Source organism: Anomaloglossus baeobatrachus, chromosome 7 (genome assembly GCF_048569485.1).
Source record: "Anomaloglossus baeobatrachus isolate aAnoBae1 chromosome 7, aAnoBae1.hap1, whole genome shotgun sequence".
Classification (NCBI taxonomy): Eukaryota; Metazoa; Chordata; class Amphibia; order Anura; family Aromobatidae; genus Anomaloglossus; species Anomaloglossus baeobatrachus.
In genome coordinates this window covers 16,337,574-16,360,855 of record NC_134359.1, presented here as the reverse complement: position 1 = coordinate 16,360,855, position 23,282 = coordinate 16,337,574, and the positions used below count along the sequence as shown (strand labels likewise).

General features: G+C 52.2%; 1 protein-coding gene across 2 annotated transcripts in view; it reads left to right on the top strand.

Annotated features, from left to right (window-relative positions):
* Positions 1-23,282, top strand: part of USP37 (ubiquitin specific peptidase 37) — a 104,649-nt gene that overhangs the window by 30,602 nt on the left and 50,765 nt on the right. For both annotated transcript variants that reach the window (XM_075317077.1, XM_075317076.1), the window contains 3 exons: positions 13,519-13,613; positions 13,923-14,007; positions 22,864-23,025. In XM_075317077.1, coding sequence (XP_075173192.1) covers positions 13,519-13,613; positions 13,923-14,007; positions 22,864-23,025 — 342 coding nt within the window. The remainder of the gene's footprint in view (positions 1-13,518; positions 13,614-13,922; positions 14,008-22,863; positions 23,026-23,282) is intronic.

Genomic DNA, 23,282 nt, shown 5'->3' with positions numbered 1-23,282 from the left:
TTGTGGTACCAAAAAAGGACGGGTCTTTCCGCCCCGTTCTGGACCTAAAACTTCTCAACAAGCACGTGCAAACCAGACGGTTCCGGATGGAATCCCTCCGCTCCGTCATCGCCGCAATGTCTCAAGGAGATTTCCTAGCATCAATAGACATCAAGGATGCTTATCTCCACGTACCGATTGCTCCAGAGCATCAGCGTTTTCTACGCTTCATTTTAGGAGACGAACACCTTCAGTTCGTAGCCCTGCCTTTCGGTCTGGCGACAGCCCCACGGGTCTTCACCAAGGTCATGGCAGCAGTAGTAGCAGTCCTTCACTCTCAGGGACACTCTGTGATCCCTTACTTAGACGATCTGCTGGTCAAGGCGCCCTCTCAAGAGGCATGCCAACACAGCCTGAACGTTGCGCTGGAAACTCTCCAGAGTTTTGGGTGGATCATCAACTTTTCCAAGTCAAATCTAACCCCGACCCAATCGCTAACATATCTTGGCATGGAGTTTCATACTCTCTCAGCGATAGTGAAGCTTCCGCTGGTCAAACAGCGTTCACTACAGACAGGGGTGCAATCTCTCCTTCAAGGCCAGTCACACCCCTTGAGACGCCTCATGCACTTCCTAGGGAAGATGGTAGCAGCAATGGAGGCAGTCCCTTTCGCGCAGTTTCATCTGCGTCCACTACAATGGGACATTCTCCGCCAATGGGACGGGAAGTCGAAGTCCCTCGACAGGAACGTCTCCCTTTCTCAGGCGGCCAAGGAGTCCCTTCGGTGGTGGCTTCTTCCCACCTCATTGTCAAAAGGAAAGTCCTTCCTACCCCCATCCTGGGCGGTGGTTACGACAGACGCGAGTCTATCAGGGTGGGGAGCAGTTTTTCTCCATCACAGGGCTCAAGGTACGTGGACTCAGCAGGAGTCCACCCTTCAGATCAATGTTCTGGAAATCAGAGCAGTGTATCTTGCCCTACAAGCCTTCCAGCAGTGGCTGGAAGGCAAGCAGATCCGAATTCAGTCGGACAACTCCACAGCGGTGGCATACATCAACCACCAAGGAGGAACTCGCAGTCGGCAAGCCTTCCAGGAAGTCCGGCGGATTCTGACGTGGGTGGAAGACACGGCATCCACCATATCCACAGTTCACATCCCAGGCGTGGACAACTGGGAAGCAGACTTCCTCAGTCGCCAGGGTATGGACGCAGGGGAATGGTCTCTTCACCCGGATGTTTTTCAGGAGATCTGTCGCCGCTGGGGGATGCCGGACGTCGACCTGATGGCGTCTCGGCACAACAACAAGGTCCCGGTTTTCATGGCACGGTCTCACGATCACCGAGCTCTGGCGGCGGACGCCTTAGTTCAGGATTGGTCGCAGTTCCGGCTTCCTTATGTGTTCCCACCTCTGGCGCTGTTGCCCAGAGTGCTGCGCAAGATCAGGTCGGACTGCCGCCGCGCCATTCTCGTCGCTCCAGACTGGCCAAGGAGGTCGTGGTACCCGGATCTGTGGCACCTCGCAGTAGGCCAACCGTGGGCACTACCAGACCGACCAGACTTGCTGTCTCAAGGGCCGTTTTTCCGTCGGAATTCTGCGGCCCTGAACCTGACTGTGTGGCCATTGAGTCCTGGATCCTAGCGTATTCAGGATTATCTCAAGAAGTCATTGCCACCATGAGGCAGGCTAGAAAACCAACCTCCGCCAAGATCTACCACAAGACGTGGAAGATATTCTTATCTTGGTGCGCTGCTCAGGGAGTTTCTCCCTTGCCATTTGCATTGCCTACTTTTCTTTCCTTCCTGCAATCCGGTTTGGAAAAAGGTTTGTCGCTCGGCTCCCTCAAGGGACAAGTCTCAGCGCTATCTGTATTTTTTCAGAAGCGCCTAGCACGACTTCCTCAGGTACGCACGTTCCTGCAAGGGGTTTGTCATATCGTCCCTCCTTACAAGCGGCCGTTAGAGCCTTGGGATCTGAACAGGGTTCTAATTGCTCTCCAGAAGCCGCCTTTCGAGCCTATGAGAGATGTTTCCCTTTCTCGCCTTTCACAGAAAGTGGTTTTTCTAGTAGCGGTCACGTCTCTTCGGAGAGTGTCCGAGCTAGCAGCGCTGTCATGCAAATCTCCCTTCCTGGTCATTCACCAGGACAAGGTGGTTCTGCGCCCGATTCCGGAGTTTCTCCCTAAGGTGGTATCCCCTTTCCATCTCAATCAGGATATCTCCTTGCCTTCTTTGTGTCCTCATCCAGTTCATCAATGTGAAAAGGATTTGCATTTGTTGGATCTGGTGAGAGCACTCAGGATCTACATTTCCCGCACGGCGCCTCTGCGCCGCTCGGATGCACTCTTTGTCCTTGTCGCTGGTCAGCGTAAAGGGTCGCAAGCTTCCAAATCCACCCTGGCTAGGTGGATCAAGGAACCAATTGTTGAAGCCTACCGTTCTGCTGGACTTCCGGTTCCCTCAGGGCTGAAGGCCCATTCTACCAGAGCCGTGGGTGCGTCCTGGGCATTACGGCACCAGGCTACGGCTCAGCAGGTGTGCCAGGCGGCTACCTGGTCGAGTCTGCACACTTTTACTAAGCATTATCAGGTGCATACCTATGCTTCGGCGGACGCCAGCCTAGGTAGACAAGTCCTTCAGGCGGCGATTGCCCACCTGTAGAAAAGGGCCGTTTTACGGCCCTATCACGCGGTATTATTTTACCCACCCAGGGATTGCTTTTGGACATCCCAATTGTCTGGGTCTCCCAATAGAGCGACAAAGAAGAAGGGAATTTTGTTTACTTACCGTAAATTCCTTTTCTTCTAGCTCTAATTGGGAGACCCAGCACCCGCCCCTGTTTTTTTGTATACACATGTTGTTCATGTTGAATGGTTTCAGTTCTCCGATATTCCTTCGGAATGAATTTGTTTAAACCAGTTTATTGGCTTTCCTCCTTCTTGCTTTGGCACTAAAACTGAGGAACCCGTGATCCCACGGGGGGTGTATAGGCAGAAGGGGAGGGGCCTTACACTTTTAAGTGTAATACTTTGTGTGGCCTCCGGAGACAGTAGCTATACACCCAATTGTCTGGGTCTCCCAATTAGAGCTAGAAGAAAAGGAATTTACGGTAAGTAAACAAAATTCCCTTCTTTTCCGCCCGAATTCTGCGGCACTCAAATTGACGGCGTGGCTCTTGAGTCCTGGATTTTGACGGCTTCTGGTATTCCTCCTGAAGTCATCTCCACTATGACTCGGGCCCGTAAGTCTTCCTCCGTCAAGTGTCGCTCTTCCGGCCATTCTCCTTGGCCATTCTCGTTGCCGACCCTTCTGTCTTTTTTACAGTCCGGTCTGCAGCTAGGATTGTCCCTCAACTCTCAAGGGACAAGTCTCAGCTCTCAGTGCTGTTCCAGCGGCATCTCGCCCGGCTGGCTCAGATCCGCACCTTCATGCAAGGTGCGTCTCACATCATTCCGCCTTATCGGCGGCCCTTGGATCCCTGGGACCTTAACTTGGTCCTCACGGTATTGCAGAAACCCCCCTTTGAGCCTCTTAGGGAGGTTTCATTGTATCGTCTTTCTCAAAAGGTGGCCTTTCTAGTTGCCATTACTTCCCTCAGGAGAGTCTCTGATTTGGCTGCGCTCTCCTCGGAGTCACCTTTTTTGGTTTTTCACCAAGACAAGGTAGTTCTCCGTCCGACCCCGGACTTTCTTCCTAAGGTGGTCTCTCCCTTCCACCTTAACCAGGATATTTCCTTGCCTTCCTTCTGTCCGGCCCCTGTTCATCGCTTTGAGAAAGCGCTGCATACTCTAGATCTGGTGCGTGCTCTCCGGATTTATGTGGCTCGCACCGCTGCGCTTAGGCGGTGCACCTCTCTTTTTGTGCTAACCACAGGTCGGCGTAAGGGCCTCTCTGCTTCTAAGCCGACCTTGTCCCGTTGGATTAGGTCGACCATTTCGGACGCCTACCAGAGTACTCAGGTGCCTCCCCCGCCGGGGATCAAAGCACACTCGACCAGAGCTTTCGGTGCCTCTTGGGCTTTTAGGCACCAGGCTACGGCTCAACAAGTCTGTCAGGCTGCCACTTGGACTAGCCTGCATACCTTTTCGAAGCACTACCAAGTGCATGCTCATGCTTCGGCAGATGCGAGCTTGGGCAGACGCATCCTTCAGGCGGCTGTCGCCCACTTGTGAAGTTAGGCTCCGCCTACTTCTTAGTTTTTTCTGTTTATTCCCACCCAGGGACAGCTTTGGAACGTCCCATGGTCTGGGTCTCCCAAAGGAACGATAAAGAAAAGAAGGATTTTTGTGTACTCACCGTAAAATCTTTCTCTGAGTCTTCATTGGGGGACACAGGACCATGGGGTGTATGCTGCTGTGACTAGGAGGCTGACTTTAAGTGAACATAAAGAGTTAGCTCCTCCCTGGCAGTGTACACCCCGAGCCGGAGGCGGGACTATGCCAGTTTTGTGCAAAAGCAGTAGTAGGAGAGACCTGAACAACCATAACTAAACAATGTAATACACGAGAAAAATGTGTGGTGAAAAACACACCGTGCCTTATGGCACGTATATATATAATAGCCGGATGGAAACAAAGGTGACCTGCAAACAACATCGGGAAACATCCGGTAAATGAAGACCTCACAATCCAAACGGGGTGGGTGCTGTGTCCCCCAATGAAGACTCAGCGAAAGAGATTTTACGGTGAGTACACAAAAATCCTTCTTTCTCTATCGCTTTCATTGGGGGACACAGGACCATGGGACGTCCAAAAGCAGTCCCTGGGTTGGTACATAAGCCGTCCTACAGATCCAAAACGAAGCACAAATTCTGTAGGAACGCTCTGTACACATGTTTACTACCTTTTTAGAGGTGTGCGACGGCCGTCTGCAAAACCTTTCTCCCAAGGCAGGCATCTGCTGATGCCTGGGTGTGGACCTTGTAAAACCTGGAGAAGGTATGAAGACTGGACCACGTTGCGGCTTTGCAGACTTGCTCGGCTGAAGCCTGGTGTCTGATTGCCCAAGACGCCCCAAGTGCACGGGTGGAATGGGCTCTTACTCCTCTCGGAGGGGACTTGTCCCTGATTCGGTAGGACTCCGAAATGGCTGACCTGGTCCATCTGGCAATGGCAGCCTTGGATGCCGGCATGCCCTTCTTGGGACGAGAAGGCAGGATGAACAGGTTGTCTGAATTTCGGAAAGGCGCAGTTCTTGAGACGTAAATCCTGAGCGCTCGTACTAAGTCCAGAGTGTGTAGTGACCTTTCCAAGGAGCGAGTGGGTGCCGGACAAAAAGATGGAAGCACGATATCCTCATTCAGGTGAAAAGGAGACACTACCTTCGGCAGGAACTCCGGAGACGGGCGCAGGACAACCTTGTCCTGGTGAAAAAACAAGAAAAGGTGAACGGCACGAAAGAGCTGCCAGTTCAGACGTTCTCCTGATTGAAGTGACCGCCACCAAAAAGATCACTTTCCAGGATAAGTGTGAGACTGAAGATTCTTTGAGTGGTTCAAATGGAGCCAGTTGGAGGGATCCTAAAACCAGATTGAGATCCCATGGCTCTAGCGGAGCCCGATAGGGCGGATTCAGATGAGCGACTCCTTGGATGAACGTCTTGACCTGCGGACGTGATGCTAGATTTCGTTGGAAAAGAACAGACAAAGCCGAAACCTGCCCCTTGATGGTTGCCAGCGAGAGACCCGCTTGCAACCCTGCCTGAAGGAACGCCAGTAGCGTCGGTAGTGACAGAACTAGCGGGGAGAGATTTCCGTTGACTTTGCACCACTGAAAAAAGGCCTTCCAGGTGCGGTAGTAGATCTTCGAAGATGAAGGCTTTCGAGCCCTAATCATAGTCTGAATCACTCCTGGAGCAAAGCCTGACTGGGCTAACAGCCAGGATTCAAGAGCCATGCCGTCAAATTGAGAACCCCTGAATTCTGATGGAAGAGCGGACCTTGAGACAGCAGGTCCGGCCGATCCGGATGTCGCCATGGGGTGTCCGCGATGAGCTGTGCGAGTTCTGCGAACCATGCTCGCCTGGGCCATTCTGGGGCGATGAGAATCACCGGAATGCCCTCTGCCTTGATTTTCTTGAGGACTCTTGGGATCAGTGGCAGCGGCGGAAAGATGAACGGTAGTCTGAAGTGATTCCACGGAAGAATGAGGGCGTCGACTCCTAGCGCCTGCTTGTCGTGGGAGCGAGATATGAACTGTGGGACTTGATTGTTGAACCGCGATGCCATCAGGTCCACATCCGGAGTCCCCCATCTGTGGCAGATCTGTCCGAAAACGTCTCTGTTGAGAGACCATTCGCCCGACGCCAGACCCTGTCTGCTGAGATAGTCGGCCGCCCAATTTTCCACGCCGGGGATATGTACCGCGGAGATCCTGGAGTTGTGCGACTCTGTCCACTGTATGATCTTCTTCACCTCTCTCATTGCCATGACGCTCCTCGTGCCGCCCTGGTGATTGTATGCCACCGCCGTGGCGTTGCCCGACTGTATTCTGATTGGAGACCCCTGTATAAGGCGCTGAAAGGCTTGCAGGGCTCGAAGGACTGCTCTGATCTCCAAAACGTTGATCGGGAGTCGGCTTTCCCGGGAGGACCACTGACCGTGAGCCGTGTGATGATGGAACACCGCTCCCCAGCCTAGAAGTCTGGCATCGGTGGTGACTGTCTGCCAGTATACCGGTACGAATGACATTCCTTTGGAGAGATTTAGGCTGTTGGTCCACCAGAGCAGAGAGCGGCGGACTTCCGGGGACAACTTTATCTTGCGATCCAGGGTGAATAGCGACTTGTCCCAATTGTGCAGCAGAGATAGCTGAAGAGGACGAAGATGAAAGCGGGCGAACGGGACCGCCTCTATTGCCGCCACCATCCGACCTAGCGCCCTCATACCGAATCGTATGGACACCGCTCTGTAGCGGTGGAGGGTCTGGACATCTCTCTGGAGGGAGGCAATCTTTTCCTGTGGAAGGGACACACGTCCTTGGATGGTATCGAACTCCATGCCGAGGAATGTGATCCGACGGGCCGGGGTCCGAGAGGACTTCTTCCGATTGATGATCCAACCGAGCCGGGACAGAGTATCGATGGTAACCTGGACACTTAGACGGCAGTCGTTGAAAGATGACCCCTTGATCAGCAAGTCGTCCAGGTATGGAATCACCAGAACTCCTGGAGTGCAGGATCGACATGGCAGCAGCCATGACTTTCGTGAATACTCGGGGCGCAGACGCAAGGCCGAAAAGTAGGGCAGTAAACTGATAATGATCGTCTGCCACGGCAAAGAGCAGGAATTTCTGGTGTTGATGTGCAATCGGCATGTGAAGATATGCATCCTGTATGTCCAGAGAGGTGAGGAATTCGCCGACCTCTATGGAGGCAATGACCGATCGGAGGGACTCCATGCGAAATTTTCTGGGTCTGACGTACCTGTTGAGGACCTTGAGGTCGAGAACGGGACGCACAGTGCCGTCCTTTTTGGGGACAACGAAGAGGTTTGAGTAGACTCCCCTGAACAGTTCCGAGTCTGGGACCGGCACCACGACCCCTGAGCGGCGAGAGTTTCGATGGCGTGAAAAAAAAGGGCGAGCTCGCGCGTCTGACTCGGGAAGATGGGAAAGAAAAAACCGACTTGGGGGCATTGATGAGAACTCTCTCTTGTATCCCGAGACTAAAATTTCTCTGACCCAAGCGTCTGTGATCAAGGGCAGCCAGACGTGTTGGAAAATAGACAGGCGCCCCCCCACCTGGTCCGCGCTGACCACGAGTCATTTGGAGGAGTATCGCTGAGATCTAGATGCTGGTTTGGCTGGCTGGCGTGATCTAGGACGCCAGGACGGATTTGTTTTGAAGGACGGGTTCTTCCTGTTTCTCTGTGGGGATCTGTTCCTCCTAGGCTGTGTAGTGGAACTGAAGCTGCGAAAAGGTCGAAAACCTGAGGTTGGCTGGCGGCGCGGGATACGTCTTGGCCTCAGCTGGGGAAGGGAAGTGCTCTTTCCTCCCGTAGCCTCGGCGATGATCTGATTTGAGCCTGTCCCCGAACAGTCGGTCTCCTGCAAATGGGAGGGCGGTAAGGGATTTCTTTGAAGCTGCGTCTGCATTCCAGGCTCTGAGCCAGACCGCCCGGCGGATTGCCACCATGTTGCTGGCCGGTTGTGCTGCGCAGTTGGCAGACGCCAGAGATGCGTTAATGATATACTCGCCCGCTAGGACAATCTGCGCTGCCATGTTGACTAGCTCGGGATCGCCATCCTGTGAGCGAAGGCCTCTGCGGAGGGTGTCGGCCCATGTCACCATGGCCTTCGCTACCCAGACGGTGGCGAAAGCCGGCGACAGGGCAGCGCCTGCTGCCTCGAAAGCCGAACGGGCGAATCTCTCAATGTTTCGGTCCGTGGCGTCACGGAGCGATGTCCCCTGTGGCAGAGAGAGAACCGTATGCGAGGACAGTCGGGAGACCGGGGGGTCGACCACCGGTGAGCCTGCCCATTCCTTCCTAAGATCCTCGGGGAAGGGATTGTGTAAGTCAATCGACTTACCGTTGTTGAACGTCTTGTCCGGTTGCTGTCTGTGCTTGCAGAGGATCTCAGCGAATTCCGGATGATCGCAGAAAGACCTGTGGACACGCTTAACACGTTTGAAAGATACCTGTGAGCTCTGGGCGGTGGCAGAGTCCGGCTGTAGCTTCAGCGTCTTATTCACTGCGTAGACCAGGCTGTCCACCATACGCCTGACATCAGCTGCCTGGTCCGAGTCCAGCAGTGAGGCTGCATTTGACTCTTCTCCGGAGAGATCGGATGGTCACGGAGATGAGTGGCGCTCGGGTCTTGGAGGGGAGAGAGACCTCTGGGAGGAATTGGAAGACGAGACCGTGCGGGTTCGCTTCCGCGCTCCAGCAGCCAGGTCAGGGTCAGCACAACTGTTGTCCTGCGGCGGCTGGACCTGTGTGGCATGGCTGAGCGTAGGGAGTGACTGCAAAGCTTGCGCGATGGTCAAGGACGCTCTTGACAGAGAATCCACCGACTGGGAGAGAGAAGTCAGCCACTCCGGGGGAGGGGGCGCATTGGGGCCCGATGCGTCCTGCACTGCTGCAGTAGCGGTGTGGACGGGGGGGGCTGGCGGCGTCTGGGGCAATCTGCGTGGGCTGCGGATCGGGAGTGCAAGCTGCGCAGAGGGAGGTAGCCTGGCCTTGGGAGAATTTTTCGTTGCAGGATGAGCACGCAAAATGCATTATGAAGGGGGCCTGTTTGGATCGGGACGACTTAGAGTTAGGCATGGCTGCTTAGGGCTCCTACTAGAGACACTAGGGAGGAGACAGGAGAAAATTGGAAGAAAAAAAACAAAAAAGTACAAAGTGTCGCTGGTCCTAATGAGGAGCAGCACTCACCCTGGCCTGTGTCCTTCCCGGGTCAGCAGGGGCCTCAGAGTAGCTGGAGGTAGCCGCAGAGAAAAGATGCTGTTGCTCACCGGCCTGCCTGTGCTGAGGTGAGCCGTTGGTAAGAGAAAAACGCGCGCTTTTGCCTCTTCTTCTTCTTCTTCTCCTCCCTCCTCCCTCCTCCCATCTCCATCTCCATCTCCTCCATCTCCATCTTCTCCATCTCCTCCATCTCCATCTCCTCCATCTCCATAATCTCCTCCATCTCCTCCATCTCCATCATCTCCTCCATCTCCTCCATCTCCTCCATCTCCATCATCTCCTCCATCTCCATCTCCATCTCCTCCATCTCCATCATCTCCATCATCTTCTCCATCTCCTCCATCTCCTCCATCTCCATCTCCTCCATCTCCATCATCTTCTCCATCTTCTCCATCTCCTCCATCTCCATCTCCTCCATCTCCATCATCTCCTCCATCTCCATCTCCTCCATCTTCATCTCCTCCATCTTCATCTTCTCCATCTCCATCTCCTCCATCTCCATCTCCATCTCCTCCATCTCCTCCATCTCCATCATCTCCATCTCCTCCATCTTCATCTCCATCATCTCCTCCATCTCCATCTCCTCCATCTCCATCTCCTCCATCTTCATCTCCTCCATCTTCATCTTCTCCATCTCCATCTCCTCCATCTCCATCTCCTCCATCTCCTCCATCTCCATCATCTCCATCTCCTCCATCTTCATCTCCATCATCTCCTCCATCTCCATCTCCTCCATCTCCATCTCCATAATCTCCTCCATCTCCATCATCTTCTCCATCTCCTCCATCTTCATCTCCTCCATCTTCATCTTCTCCATCTCCATCTCCTCCATCTCCATCTCCTCCATCTCCTCCATCTCCATCATCTCCATCTCCTCCATCTTCATCTCCATCATCTCCTCCATCTCCATCTCCTCCATCTCCATCTCCATAATCTCCTCCATCTCCATCATCTTCTCCATCTCCTCCATCTCCATCTCCTCCATCTCCTCCATCTCCATCATCTCCATCTCCTCCATCTTCATCTCCATCATCTCCTCCATCTCCATCTCCTCCATCTCCATCTCCTCCATCTTCATCTCCTCCATCTTCATCTTCTCCATCTCCATCTCCTCCATCTCCATCTCCTCCATCTCCATCATCTCCATCTCCTCCATCTTCATCTCCATCATCTCCTCCATCTCCATCTCCTCCATCTCCATCTCCATAATCTCCTCCATCTCCATCATCTTCTCCATCTCCTCCATCTCCATCTCCTCCATCTCCATCTCCTCCATCTCCATCTCCTCCATCTCCTCCATCTCCATCTTCTCCATCTTCTCCATCTCCTCCATCTCCTCCATCTCCATCTCCTCCATCTCCATCTCCTCCATCTCCTCCATCTCCATCATCTTCTCCATCTCCTCCATCTTCTCCATCTCCTCCATCTCCATCTCCTCCATCTCCATCTCCTCCATCTCCATCTCCTCCATCTCCATCTCCTCCATCTCCTCCATCTCCATCTCCTCCATCTCCATCTCCTCCATCTCCATCTCCTCCATCTCCATCTCCTCCATCTCCATCTCCATCTCCTCCATCTCCTCCATCTCCATCTCCATCTCCTCCATCTCCTCCATCTCCATCTCCTCCATCTCCATCTCCTCCATCTCCTCCATCTCCATCATCTCCATCTCCTCCATCTCCATCTCCTCCATCTCCATCTCCTCCATCTCCATCTCCTCCATCTCCATCTCCTCCATCTCCATCTCCTCCATCTCCATCTCCTCCATCTCCATCTCCTCCATCTCCATCATCCGAGGGGCCGTGATGGAGACTGTGCAGCGCTGCAGTGCCAGAACCTCAGCCTGGGCCCAGGGTATCAGGTGAACGCTGGAGGAGGCCTGGTGACAGAGGACCACTTGATGTGAGCGCTCCTGCGCTGTTGACAGTCTGACATCCTCAGGGAATCCTCTTCACCTCCACCAGAAACACCCCCTGGGATGGTACCATGGGGGTCGACGGGGAGTGTGTGCCCTTAAATCAAATATTAATCTCGGTCCCCAATCAACCCCTGGGGTAGTACCATGGGGCCAGAGGGGGATAGGGCTTGGCGTCTCGAGCCCTCAGGCAACCCTGGGGCGAGAGTTCTCTCTGAAGCAGGGTCTTTAACCCTGCAGAAGAGACAAAAAACGTAGAACGATGAGAATGCTGAGCGGCGCCGTATAGCCCGAAAAAAACTCAATAGCCTAGGCTGAGGTTGGCCCACAGAGATATGGGCCCACTTCAGCCTCCTACGACACTAAGCAAAAAACTGGCATAGTACCGCCTCCGGCTCGGGGTGTACACTGCCAGGGAGGAGCTAACTCTTTTTATGTTCACTTAGTGTCAGCCTCCTAGTCACAGCAGCATACACCCCATGGTCCTGTGTCCCCCAATGAAAGCGATAGAGAAAAGAGAATTTTGTTACTTACCGTAAATTCTTTTTCTTATAGTTCCGTATTGGGAGACCCAGCACCCTCCCTGTTGGCAATTTTCTTGTTCCGTGTGTTATCACCGGCTGTTGTCGTGGACAGAGTCTCCGGTTGTTCCGGTTCTTGCTCGGTTCTACTTGTGGGTGGCTATTCTCCTTCAGCTTTTGCACTAAACTGGCTAGGACTGGCTACCAGGGGGTGTATAAGCTCAGAGGGAGGAGCTACACTTTTTAGTGTAGTACTTTGTGTGTCCTCCGGAGGCAGAAGCTAAACACCCAATGTCTGGGTCTCCCAATACGGAACTATAAGAAAAAGAATTTACGGTAAGTAACAAAATTCTCTCTTTTTTTGACCTTTATTTTTGCACAGGTCAAAAAACTAAGATACATTAATCTGATCTTCTGAATGGTGGTCATTGGCGCGGCATATGAAAACCCGTCTCTAACTTTCTCTGTGATAGTGCCAGTATAGCACTGTATGTATAGAATCAGCCTGATAGTGCCAGTATAGCACTGTATGTATCGAATCAGCCTGATAGTGCCAGTATAGCACTGTATGTATAGAATCAGCCTGATAGTGCCAGTATAGCACTGTATGTATAGAATCAGCCTGATAGTGCCAACACTGTATGTATAGAATCAGCCTGATAGTGCCAGTATAGCACTGTATGTATAGAATCAGCCTGATAGCGCCAGTATAGCACTGTATGTATAGAATCAGCCTGATAGTGCCAGTATAGCACTGTATGTATAGAATCAGCCTGATAGTGCCAACACTGTATGTATAGAATCAGCCTGATAGTGCCAGTATAGCACTGTATGTATAGAATCAGCCTGATAGCGCCAGTATAGCACTGTATGTATAGAATCAGCCTGATAGTGCCAGTATAGCACTGTATGTATAGAATCAGCCTGATAGTGCCAGTATAGCACTGTATGTATAGAATCAGCCTGATAGTGCCAGTATAGCTCTGTATGTATAGAATCAGCCTGATAGCGCCAGTATAGCACTGTATGTATCGAATCAGCCTGATAGTGCCAGTATAGCACTGTATGTATCGAATCAGCCTGATAGTGCCAGTATAGCACTGTATGTATAGAATCAGCCTGATAGCGCCAGTATAGCACTGTATGTATAGAATCAGCCTGATAGTGCCAGTATAGCACTGTATGTATAGAATCAGCCTGATAGTGCCAGTATAGCACTGTATGTATAGAATCAGCCTGATAGTGCCAGTATAGCACTGGCTTTAGGTTATATAGGAAAATCCTGGTGATTGGTTCCCTTTTAAGAAATGAAATGTTTTTTCGTTTGGTAGCTGTATAGTAAACGTTTCATGTCAGATGCAAACATAATCAATGAATACTGGGAGCGCTGGGGAGTAAAATAGTCAGGACAGGCTGGGTGCGGACACCCAGGACAAGTCCGTGTTAGGTCATGTGTGACAGCTTCTTTCCTGGATATTTTGGTTTCTCACCATCTATTTGAACATCTTAGAAAATCTCCATTCTCCTCCAGCTCGTGTGACACAACTGCACGAATTCTGTTTGCCGCTTACAGGATTGGAGGTTTTGTTTGCACGGTCATTTGTCCTCACCTTCAAGTCGGCGAGCTTGCCCCTTTTTTTTGGTTTAGGTTTCAACCAGCTAATATACTCGTATCTTTTTTTTATCTGTCTCTTTGCAGCACCAACAAAACATTAAGTGATCCCAGCCGCAAATTTCTTAACAGCAGCCGAGAGAAGCAGCTGAATGTGAAGCAGGCGGAAGAAAATCGTCCAGGTCTGTGTTTTTACTATGTACTGTAGGTCTGCAGAAAAAAATAGGACATTTTTAATTAACCTCTAATGTAAAATTACTTCATGTTTGCAAAGTTAGTTTTTACACTTCACTGCAGAGAGGTTTTGCCTTTTTTTTTTCTTTAGAATTGTCAATTTTTGACTTAATGTTTTAATTAAAATGCAGTTGTTGACCATTAAAAATTAGAGTAGAAGAAAACACAAAAAAAGACATGTCTGTAGTTACGTCTAGCTGGATGTGGATTCCTAATTTGCTGTTTTTGTTTTTTTTTTTTTTTTTCTTTTTATGAAGGTTTAACGCCGCTACAGTCTTCATCCTTTTACAGCAGCCGATTGACTCAAAAAGATTATTCTTCCGGAAATTCATATCCAGAGAGGTATTTCTCACTGTCTAATGAATCTTTCATCATCTTGAGTGTATCTGTCTATTGATGAGAGAAGCTATTCTCAGGGCTCTGGTCCATCAGCCACAGGTTGGAGCTCTGAGCGCCGTACAGAAGGCCTGTGGCTCTCCTTTTATCTCCTGGGCATTCCCAGCTCTTCATTTGGTTAGCCAGGCTGGTGAAACGCTGCATTTGTGTGTGCGTTGCACCACAATGTTGAGACAGGCCAGCTAACCAAGAAGAACCGGGAATTCCTGGATGTAGGAAAGATCAACAGGCCCTCCCGTCCGGTAGTCTCAGATTACTGACCGTGGCCGATGGACAAAAGTCCTGTGAATTGATTCTATAGTACCTTCACATGCAGCAGATTTTGCAGACATTAATTTCTTTGTCGCTCCTAATTGGGAGACCCAGACAATTGGGTGTATAGCTATGCCTCCGGAGGCCACACAAAGTATTACACTAAAAGTGTAACGCCCCTCCCCTTCAGCCTATACACCCCCCGTGCTGCTACGGGCTCATCAGTTTTTATGCTTTGTGCGAAGGAGGCAGACATCCACGCATAGCTCCACAGCTTAGTCAGCAGCAGCTGCTGACTATGTCGGATGGAAGAAAAGAGGGCCCATAACAGGGCCCCCAGCATGCTCCCTTCTCACCCCACTCTTGTCGGCGGTGTTGTTAAGGTTAAGGTATCCATTGCGGTTACGGAGGCTGGAGCCCACATGCTGCTTTCCTTCCCCATCCCTCAATTAGGGCTCTGGGTGAAGTGGGATCCTTTCGGTCTCCAGGCACAGGAGACCGTGCTCCATCCACAGCTCCTGAGGACCCTGCTGGATAGGAGCCGAGTATCGTTCAGGGACATGGCCCTGCTACTTGGAGGTACTCTGTGTCCCCGTGGGGACCGCGCACAGCAACACTCCAGCATTGCTGGGTGTGCTAGTGCACCGGGGACAGCAGCGCTGGCTGCATTTGTGCCACTATACACTTCAGCGTTGCTGAGTGTGTTTGTGTCTTTCTTCCCGCCCCCAGCCCTGCCAGTCAGGGGAAGGGCGGGACGCTGTACAGGTCGGCAGCACTGAGGGCTGGAGCATGCTTTGCATACTCCACCCCCCTCACTCTGCACAGTGGGGCACCAGTTCCCGCACTTTTCTGGGTCACGCCCACGGCCCCCTCCTCTCCTCAGGACGCTGGCAGCCATTCCTCTCAGCTCTGCTAACGCTGGAGAGGAGAGACAAGCTCAGGGAGACCCAGGCAGGAATTCTGGTGCCCACACAGCCGCTTTGCGCAGGCGGTAATCAGCACCTGAGGTGCTGGCCCCACTAGTGCAGAAGTGTATTTATAGTTTATATGATTATAGTCTATACTTTACAATGTATGGTGCACTGTTGATTTGTGGCTATATACCCTCCTGTATTGCTCAGAGGAGACAACAGCATGTCGTCCACAAATAGCAAGGGTGCCAAAGCACTGACTTACTATGCTGCCTGTGCAGCATGTACGGCTATACTGCCGGCAGGTTCCACTGACCCTCATTGTGTGCAATGCTCGGCCCCTGTGGCACTTTCTCAGCCGGAGCCTCTGCTAAGGGTGGCCCAGGGAGAACCACCTGTTAACACTGTCCAGGTGACAGGGACGGAGTTTGCAGTTTTTACTGAAAGACTTTCTGAGACTATGGCTAAGATATTAGAAGCCTTGCAGTCCAGGCCGGCATCTCAAGCCATGGGCACTGTGGAATCATTGCCCCCTGGTTCCCCTCAGTTGGAACAGCAATGTCTTCCCGGGGTGTCTCATGGATCCCAGGGTGAGGTCTCTGACACGGACCGCAGCCCCAGACCGACTAAGCGAGCTCGCTATGAAATTCCCTCGACATCATCACAATGTTCAGGGTCTCAGCGAGAGGACTCTCTGTATGATGAAGCGGAGGTAGCTGATCAGGATTCTGATCCTGAAGCCGCTCTCAACCTTGATACTCCTGATGGGGATGCCATAGTGAATGATGTTATTGCGTCCATCAATGAAATGTTGAATATTTCTCCCTCAGCTCCTCCTGTGGAGGAGTCAGCTTCTCAGCAGGAGAAATTCCGTTTCAGGTTTCCCAAGCGTACAAAGAGTATGTTTCTGGATCACTCTGACTTTAGAGAGGCAGTCCAGAAACACCGAGCTTATCCAGATAAGCGTTTTTCCAAGCGCCTTAAGGATACACGTTACCCTTTTCCCCCTGACGTGGTCAAGGGTTGGGCTCAGTGTCCCAAGGTGGATCCTCCAATCTCCAGACTGGCGGCTAGATCCATAGTTGCAGTGGAAGATGGAGCTTCACTCAAGGATGCCACTAACAGACAGATGGAGCTCTGGCTGAAATCCATCTATGAAGCTATCGGCGCGTCTTTTGCTCCAGCATTCGCAGCCGTATGGGCACTCCAAGCTATCTCAGCTGGTCAGGCGCAAATTGACGCACTCACACATACGTCTGCGCCGCAGGTGGCGTCCATAACCTCTCAAACGTCGGCATTTGCGTCCTACGCTATTAATGCTGTCCTGGACTCTGCGACCCGTACGGCGGTTGCAGCCGTCAATTCGGTGGCAATACGCAGGGCCTTGTGGCTGCGGGAATGGAAGGCAGATTCGGCTTCCAAAAAGTGCTTCACTGGATTGCCATTTTCTGGCGACCGTTTGTTTGGTGAGAGATTGGATGAAATCATCAAACAATCCAAGGGAAAGGAAACATCCTTACCCCAGGCCAAACCAAAAACACCCCAACAGAGGAGGGGACAGTTGAGGTTTCGGTCCTTTCGGGGTACGGGCAGGTCCCAATTCTCCTCGTCCAAAAGGCCTCAGAAGGATCAGAGGAACTCCGACGCATGGCGGTCTAAATCACGCCCTAAAAAGACCGCCGGAGGTGCCGCTACCAAGGCGGCTTCCTCATGACTTACGGCCTCCTCACACCGCATCCTCGGTCGGTGGCAGGCTCTCCCGCTTTTGCGACACCTGGCTGCCACAAGTAAAAGACCGTTGGGTGAGAGACATTTTGTCTCACGGTTACAGGATAGAGTTCAGCTCTCGTCCTCCGACTCGATTCTTCAGAACATCTCCGCCTCCCGAGCGAGCCGAGGCTCTTCTGCAGGCGGTGGGCATTCTGAAGGCAGAAGGAGTGGTGGTCCCGGTTCCTCTTCAGCAACAGGGTCACGGTTTCTACTCCAACCTGTTTGTGGTTCCAAAGAAGGACGGGTCCTTCCGTCCTGTTTTGGACCTAAAACTGCTCAACAAACACGTAAGGACCAGGCGGTTCCGGATGGAATCCCTCCGCTCCGTCATCGCCTCAATGTCCCAAGGAGATTTCCTAGCATCGATCGATATCAAGGATGCTTATCTCCACGTACCAATTGCTCCAGAGCATCAGCGCTTCTTGCGCTTCGCCATAGGAGACGAACACCTTCAGTTCACGGCACTGCCGTTCGGCCTGGCGACAGCCCCAAGGGTTTTCACCAAGGTCATGGCTACAGTAGTTACGGTCCTCCACTCTCAGGGTCACTCAGTGATACTGTGAAGCCCCGCTGATGCAGTGTCGGTGCATTACCTTCAGGGACTCCACGCAGCTGGATCCTGTCACCGGTAGGAAATCTTCTATTTGTCGTGACGCCACTCTCAGAATTGCGGTCAGTGGGGACCGCCACTGCAGATTAAGGGATGCCTGGGGCTGATGGTGGGTGCAGTCGGTTGTAATAGCCTCCTGAGAGTGAGGCAAGCCCCAGGGCCCTGTGTAAAGGTGTAGAACCACAAGGCGCAGAATAACTCCACACAAGCAGGATGTCTTTCAGGGTTTTTACTCACAGAAGGTGGCAGAGTGAGTAACCCGGGCGAAGCTGGGATGAACCAGGTTGGAACCAGGTGTCCTTCAGGCTGACTGATGAGGGTGACTACCGACTCGCCTTCCTTAGCCCTTTGCGTTTTGGGGTAACCCCGACTTTTAGTCCCTATGGGGGTCACCCAGGGAAGTTGCTGAAGCCTCTCTCCCCTTCGTTTTGTCCGTTTGCTTGTAGCCTGGGCCAGGACACTCCAGCTGCTTGCCTCCTGTGAACTATGGGCCCTAACTGTGGCGACGTGGCTGCGGACTTTGTAGTGTGATCTTGGGGGTATGAAGTGCCCCCTCAAGCAGGTTTGGCAAGGAAAGGTGGATCTATCCCTGCACTGGGACCTACTACCCGTTTGGGCCTGGTACTCCCTAGCAGTCTCCTTACTTCCCACTCCGTGCTCTCTCTTTAGCTGAAGATGGATTTCGGGTAGCACTCCTAGGTGACCGTTCTCCCCCGTCGGTAGCCACTGCGCGGACGCTGTCAGACTGCAACAGCCCCCGGGGTCTGCTCCTGACGTCTGCTCCCCCTGAACTGCACACTGAACCGGCTCACTGCCCCTCCTCTCCTGTTCTTGCCTACGCCACCTAGCAACCAGGCTCTCCTACCACACCCCTTGAGTGGAGATGGAGGCTTTTTACCCCCTCCACTATTCCAGTGGAGGTGAAGGCTTTGCCCCCTCCTGGGATCCCCAGGGGTCCTCTCAAAGGTACATGTGTGAGACCTGATCACTATGCGCCTGTGTAGTCACACCTCGGTCAGCCTTCTGGATTACCTGTATTGTACTGTCCCCAGCATGGGTGCAGTACTCAGTGGTGCCTGACCAGGTCAGGGGCGCCACAATACCTTACTTAGACGATCTGCTGGTCAAGGCACCCTCTCAAGAGGCATGCCAACACAGCCTCAACGTTACTCTGGGGATTCTCCAGAGTTTCGGGTGGATCATCAATTTTCCAAAGTCAAATCTGACACCGGTCCAATCACTGACATATCTTGGCATGGAGTTTCATACTCTTCCAGCGATAGTGAAGCTTCCGCTGGACAAACAGCGTTCACTACAGACAGGGGTACAATCTCTCCTTCAAGGTCGGTCACACCCCTTGAGGCGCCTCATGCACTTCCTGGGGAAGATGGTGGCAGCAATGGAAGCAGTCCCTTTCGCGCAGTTTCACCTGCGTCCTCTTCAATGGGACATCCTACGCAAGTGGGACAGGAGGCCGACGTCCCTAGACAGGAACGTCCCCCTCTCTCAAGCAACCAAAGCTTCCCTTCGGTGGTGGCTTCTTCCCACCTCATTATCGAAGGGGAAATCCTTCCTACCCCCATCCTGGGCGGTGGTCACGACGGACGCGAGCCTGTCAGGGTGGGGAGCAGTTTTTCTCCACCACAGGGCTCAGGGTACGTGGACTCAGCAAGAGTCCTCACTTCAGATCAATGTTCTGGAGATCAGGGCAGTGTATCTTGCCCTAAAAGCGTTCCAGCAGTGGCTGGAAGGCAAGCAGATCCGAATTCAGTCGGACAACTCCACAGCGGTGGCTTACATCAACCACCAATGAGGAACACGCAGTCGGCAAGCCTTCCAGGAAGTCCGGAGGATTCTGCTGTGGGTGGAAGCCACAGCATCCACCATATCCGCAGTTCACATCCCGGGCGTAGAAAACTGGGAAGCAGACTTTCTCAGTCGCCAGGGCATGGACGCAGGGGAATGGTCCCTTCACCCGGACGTGTTTCAGGAGATCTGTTGCCGCTGGGGGATGCCGGACGTCGACCTAATGGCGTCACGGCACAACAACAAGGTCCCAACATTCATGGCTCGATCTCAAGATCACAGAGCTCTGGCGGCAGACGCCTTAGTTCAGGATTGGTCGCAGTTTCAGCTTCCTTATGTGTTTCCTCCTCTGGCTCTGTTGCCCAGAGTGTTACGCAAGATAAGGGCCGGGCTTCCGCCGCGCCATCCTCGTCGCTCCAGACTGGCCGAGGAGGTCGTGGTACCCGGATCTGTGGCATCTCACGGTCGGCCAACCGTGGGCACTGCCAGACCGACCAGATTTGCTATCTCAAGGGCCGTTTTTCCATCTGAATTCTGCGGCCCTCAACCTGACTGTGTGGCCATTGAGTCCTGGATCCTAGCGTCTTCAGGATTATCTCAAGAGGTCATTGCCACTATGAGACAGGCTAGGAAACAAACGTCCGCCAAGATTTCCTCCCTAAGGTGGTATCCCCTTTTCATCTCAATCAGGACATCTCCTTACCCTCGTTTTGTCCTCATCCAGTTCACCAATGTGAAAAGGATTTGCACTTGTTAGATCTAGTGAGAGCACTCAGACTCTACATTTCTCGTACGGCGACCCTGCGCCGCTCCGATGCACTCTTTGTCCTTGTCGCTGGCCAGCGTAAAGGGACACAAGCTTCCAAATCAACCCTGGCTCGGTGGATCAAGGAACTAATTCTCGAAGCTTACCGTTCCTCGGGGCTTCCGGTTCCCTCAGGACTGAAGGCCCATTCTACCAGGGCCGTGGGAGCGTCCTGGGCCTTGCGACACCAGGCTACGGCTCAGCAGGTGTGTCAGGCAGCTACCTGGTCGAGCCTGCACACTTTCACGAAACACTATCAGGTGCATACCTATGCTTCGGCAGATGCCAGCCTAGGTAGGCGAGTCCTTCAGGCGGCAGTTGCCCACCTGTAGGACGGAGCCGTTACGGCTCTATTATGAGGTATTATTTACCCACCCAGGGACTGCTTTTGGACGTCCCAATTGTCTGGGTCTCCCAATTAGGAGCGACAAAGAAAAAGGGAATTTTGTTTACTTACCGTAAATTCCTTTTCTTCTAGCTCCAATTGGGAGACCCAGCACCCGCCCCTGTTTTTGTATAACACATGTTGTTCATGTTAAATGGTTTCAGTTCTCCGATATTCCTTCGGATTGAATTTACTTTAAACCAGTTTATAATTTTTTCCTCCTTCTGGCTTTTGCACCAAAACTGATGAGCCCGTAGCAGCACGGGGGGTGTATAGGCTGAAGGGGAGGGGCTTTACACTTTTAGTGTAATACTGTGTGTGGCCTCCGGAGGCATAGCTATACACCCAATTGTCTGGGTCTCCCAATTGGAGCTAGAAGAAAAGGAATTTACGGTAAGTAAACAAAATTCCCTTCTTTTCCATCTGAATTCTGCGGCCCTCAACCTGACTGTGTGGCCATTGAGTCCTGGCTCCTAGCGTCCTCAGGGTTATCTCAAGAGGTCATTGCCACTATGAGACAGGCCAGGAAACCAACGTCCGCCAAGATCTATCACAGGGCTTGGAGGATCTTCTTAGCCTGGTGCCCTGATAAGGGTTTTACCCCCTGGCCGTTTGCCTTACCCACGTTTCTTTCCTTCCTTCAATCTGGAATGGACAAGGGTTTGTCTCTCGGCTCTCTCAAGGGACAAGTATCGGCGCTTTCCGTGTTTTTTCAAAAGCGTCTAGCCAGGCTTCCGCAGGTCCGCACGTTCCTGCAGGGAGTTTGCCACATAGTCCCACCTTACAAGCGGCCGCTGGAACCCTGGGATCTCAACAGGGTTCTACGGGCTCTTCAGAGACCACCTTTTGAGCCGCTGCGGGATGTCTCTCTATCACGCCTTTCGCAGAAGGTGGCCTTCCTAGTGGCAGTCACATCACTTCGGAGAGTGAGCTAGCAGCGCTGTCATGCAACGCCCCCTTCCTGGTATTTCACCAGGATAAGGTGGTTCTGCGTCCGGTCCCGGACTTTCTCCCCAAAGTGGTGTCCCCTTTTCATCTCAATCAGGAGATCTCCTTACCTTCATTTTGCCCTCATCCAATTCACCAATGTGAAAAGGATTTGCATTTGTTAGATCTAGTGAGAGCAATCCGGATCTACGTGTCTCGCACGGCGCCACTGCGCCGTTCTGATGCGCTCTTTGTTCTTTTCGCTGGCCAGCGTAAGGGGTCGCAGGCTTCCAAGTCAACCTTGGCTCGGTGGATCAGGGAACCGATTGTTGAAGCCTACCGTTCTTCTGGGCTTCCGATTCCTTCAGGGCTGAAAGTCCATTCTACCAGAGCCGTGGGTGCGTCCTGGGCGTTACTGCACCAGGCTACGGCTCAGCAGGTGTGTCAGGCGGCTACCTGGTCTAGTCTGCACACTCTCACGAAACACTATCAGGTGCATACCTATGCTCGGCGGATGTCCGTCTAGGTAGGCGAGTCCTCCAGGGGGCGGTTTCCCACCTGTAAGAGGGGGCCGTTGTCGGCTCTTTTTATCGGGGTATTCTTTTACCCACCCAGGGACTGCTCTTGGACGTCCCAATTGTCTGGGTCTCCCAATGGAGCGACAAAGAAGAAGGGAATTTTGTTTACTTACCGTAAATTCCTTTTCTTCTAGCTCCTATTGGGAGACCCAGCTCCCGCCCCTGTTCCCTTCGGGCTGTTGTTCTTTTGTGTACACATGTTGTTCATGTTGAATTGTTCTTTTGGTTCATGGTTTGCAGTTCTCCGAACATCCTTCGGATTGAATTTACCTTAGACCAATTTATAAGTTTCCTCCTTCCTGCTTTTGCACCAAAACTGAGGAGCTCCTGATGCACGGGAGGGTGTATAGCAGAGGGGAGGGGTTACACTTTTTAAAGTGTAATACTTTGTGTGGCCTCCGGAGGCAGAAGCTATACACCCAATTGTCTGGGTCTCCCAATAGGAGCTAGAAGAAAAGGAATTTACGGTAAGTAAACAAAATTCCCTTCTTTTCTTATAAAAAAAAAAAAATTACGTATTTTTCAGACTATAGGACACAATTTACTATAAGATAAATCCCAGGTTTAGACAGCCTCAAAAACAAAAAACATGTTCCTGTGACTTAACACTTCCCAGGATGTGTACGGAAGTGGAGGGGCTGATGCTGCTCACTACTTTTAATGCACCAGTGTAGAATAGGGAGGTAACTGATCCATTAGTGTTTACCTGCAGCATGCCCATTGTACACACATGATTCACACATTTGTTTTATACGTAGGACCCCTGGATCTACCCAGACCCCAACAGCCAAAAGAAGTCTTATTCTTCCAACACCGCCGAGCCCCTTATCAGTGAAGAAACTGCGACCAAACCAAGACTACGCCGGCTGGAACAAGCAGAGGGTCCTCTCCACGCACCCACAGCCCCAGCAGTTGCAGGGGTCGGTATATTTTGATGTCACGATCCCAGAATGTCCTTATATAATGCAGCACCTTGCATTCAGTATTCAGAAAATGAGCGTGTAATTTAACCCTTAACTTTGCAGCATTTTTTTAATGGGGGTAATATTGCTCCCCTCCCCCCCCACCCCCCCCTCACAGCCTTCTAAATGCTGCGATGGCTATTGGTTGATTATGTTAAACACCCAGAGGTGGTGGTCCTGTGCCCCCTCAATCACCAGGACATACAGTATCTGTA